This window comes from Teleopsis dalmanni, chromosome X (assembly GCF_002237135.1).
Source record: "Teleopsis dalmanni isolate 2A chromosome X, ASM223713v2, whole genome shotgun sequence".
NCBI lineage: Eukaryota > Metazoa > Arthropoda > Insecta > Diptera > Diopsidae > Teleopsis > Teleopsis dalmanni.
Window position 1 is genome coordinate 21,397,079 of NC_051848.1, and position 2,063 is coordinate 21,399,141.

The 2,063-nt window shown below is 32.0% G+C and overlaps 1 protein-coding gene across 1 annotated transcript; it reads left to right on the forward strand.

Moving 5' to 3' along the window:
• The first annotated feature begins 709 nt into the window (after nt 1-709).
• Nucleotides 710-1,767, forward strand: LOC119690236. The gene is made up of 2 exons (XM_038105253.1): nt 710-1,243; nt 1,439-1,767. Coding segments are annotated over exons 1-2 (465 nt in total). The 5' UTR covers nt 710-779; the 3' UTR covers nt 1,440-1,767.
• The last annotated feature ends 296 nt before the right edge of the window (nt 1,768-2,063 follow it).

The window sequence follows — 2,063 nt, forward strand, 5'->3', positions numbered from 1 at the left end:
TTTTATATGCAACATATTATGTTGTTGTCACTGTAGCAAACTTATTTGTCGTTGCTTAGCGGTTTTTATTGTTAGCGTAATTATAGTTGCTGGTGTTGTTGTTGGTGTTGATATTGCACAGTTGTTACTACTATGTTGAGGTCGTTATTATTTTATACTCTTAACTACTTTGCATTAATGGCCTTGTACTACAGTTAAAGTTGTTGCATTTGTTTCATTGTGTTTTTTGTCAAAAATGCATAATCTTCCTTTAGGCAGCACATACGGAGGGGAGTGCATTGTGGAAGCGTTACAGTGCAGGCTACAAGCACTAACATGACAGTTTTGTGAAAGTAACTACTGCTCATAATGAAGAAAAGTTGATATTAAGTGATAACATGAAATGATTGTTTACTGTAATATTGACGGTATAACCAATAGTGTTTCTAAATACCACACATAAGTTAAGATATTGGTAAGTGTCTTAAAGTTTTGGATAAAATATAAAATGCTTAGAGGACTGCTTTTATACAAATACTAAATTAACTGCAAATAGATCACTGGCACACAAAATTTTTTTCTGTTTTGAGTTTTTAATCTACTGTGCAATGTTGCATCATTGCATCAACATACTACATTGTACATAAGTAGGCGTGCATAGTTTCAAAAATATTACTTACAAATTTTTTAAAACCGAAATACATATTTTTCAAAATTGACTGCAGTTGGTTTCAAAATTTATTTATAAAAAATTTTCAAAAATTTTGATTTTAATTTATCTAAATTTTCTGTATATAAAAATGAATGGTAGAATAACAAACTTTATATTATCCATTGGTGGACGCCAGATACGTACACTCAGCACGAATGGATTAATGGATGCAGAAAAATACAAAAATTTAAAAAAGAAAACCGACGAGTATGCGATTTTGGCTGACGAAAAGAATCAAGGCACAATCAAGCGCAATCAAAAACTTCCAAGTTCTGCCTTGAACGAAAACGCAAGAAAGATGCCAGCAGACAATGAAAGGAACCAAGGCACTTCATCTGGCAGTCGGCAGCAAATTAGTACCCGGACCAAACGCAGGAGAGTGACGTGTACTGTTTCCAGACAATTCGGCACATATAGCCATTCTCGTCTGGATAACATTTTTTATAAGAATTGCAAAATCACTACTACTTCTGCGTTAGCCCGGGTTATCGCTGAGAAGAAGAAAGCTGCAGATGATTTGAACACTCCTCGTCGTCCGAAGCGACGATATTAGTATGTATTATATATACTCAATTATTATCGAACTAGTTCTACGTAATTAATAAAATAATATTATATCCTACTTTATTTATTCCCTTAGTTCGATAACATTATTTAATGCAACTAAGTCAATTTTATAAGGAATATTATATTATCTATAGTATCTTGCTTTCAACAATTACATTGCTGATTTTTATATCTTTTAAGGTTTTATAAAAGCTGCATGATCTGGCATGAATGTATCTGGCAAGAATGTATCTGGCAGGAATATATCTGGCAGGAATATATCTGGCAGGAATGTGTCTGGAATGAATGGATCTGGCATGAATGTGTCTGGCAGGAATGTATCTAGAATGAATATATGTGACATGAATATATCTGGCAGGAGTGTGTCTGGAATGAATGGATCTGGCATGAATGTATCTGGCATAAATGTATCTGGCATGAATGTATCTGGAAGGAATGTATCTGGCGTCCACTGTATATTTTTTACCAACGTTTTTACCTAAATTTATCTATAAAACAATAAAAAAAATTTGGCACTGCAGAAAGTCTTTTTCGTTTTAAAATTAATTTTCAATAAAGTTTTATTAGTACAAATTAAATGGTAAATAAAATAATGAGAAAAAAGAAAAAAAAAATAGGCAATGTACCCCATATAAGTTATTCCACTTCTTGAACCAAGAAATAATCTCTTGAATTTTATGTCGTTTTTTTATGAAATATGTACTGTCTACGTTAATTAGGAAATCTGGTGATAACTTTTTAGAACTTTAAAGTAATATAGTGATGTAGTGTTGAAGCTATTCCCACTACAAATAAACTATTACTA

What these genes read in the sequence shown, in the direction of transcription:
- LOC119690236 (XM_038105253.1), top strand. Translation starts at nt 780, where the DNA reads ATGAATGGTAGAATAACAAACTTTATATTATCCATTGGTGGACGCCAG.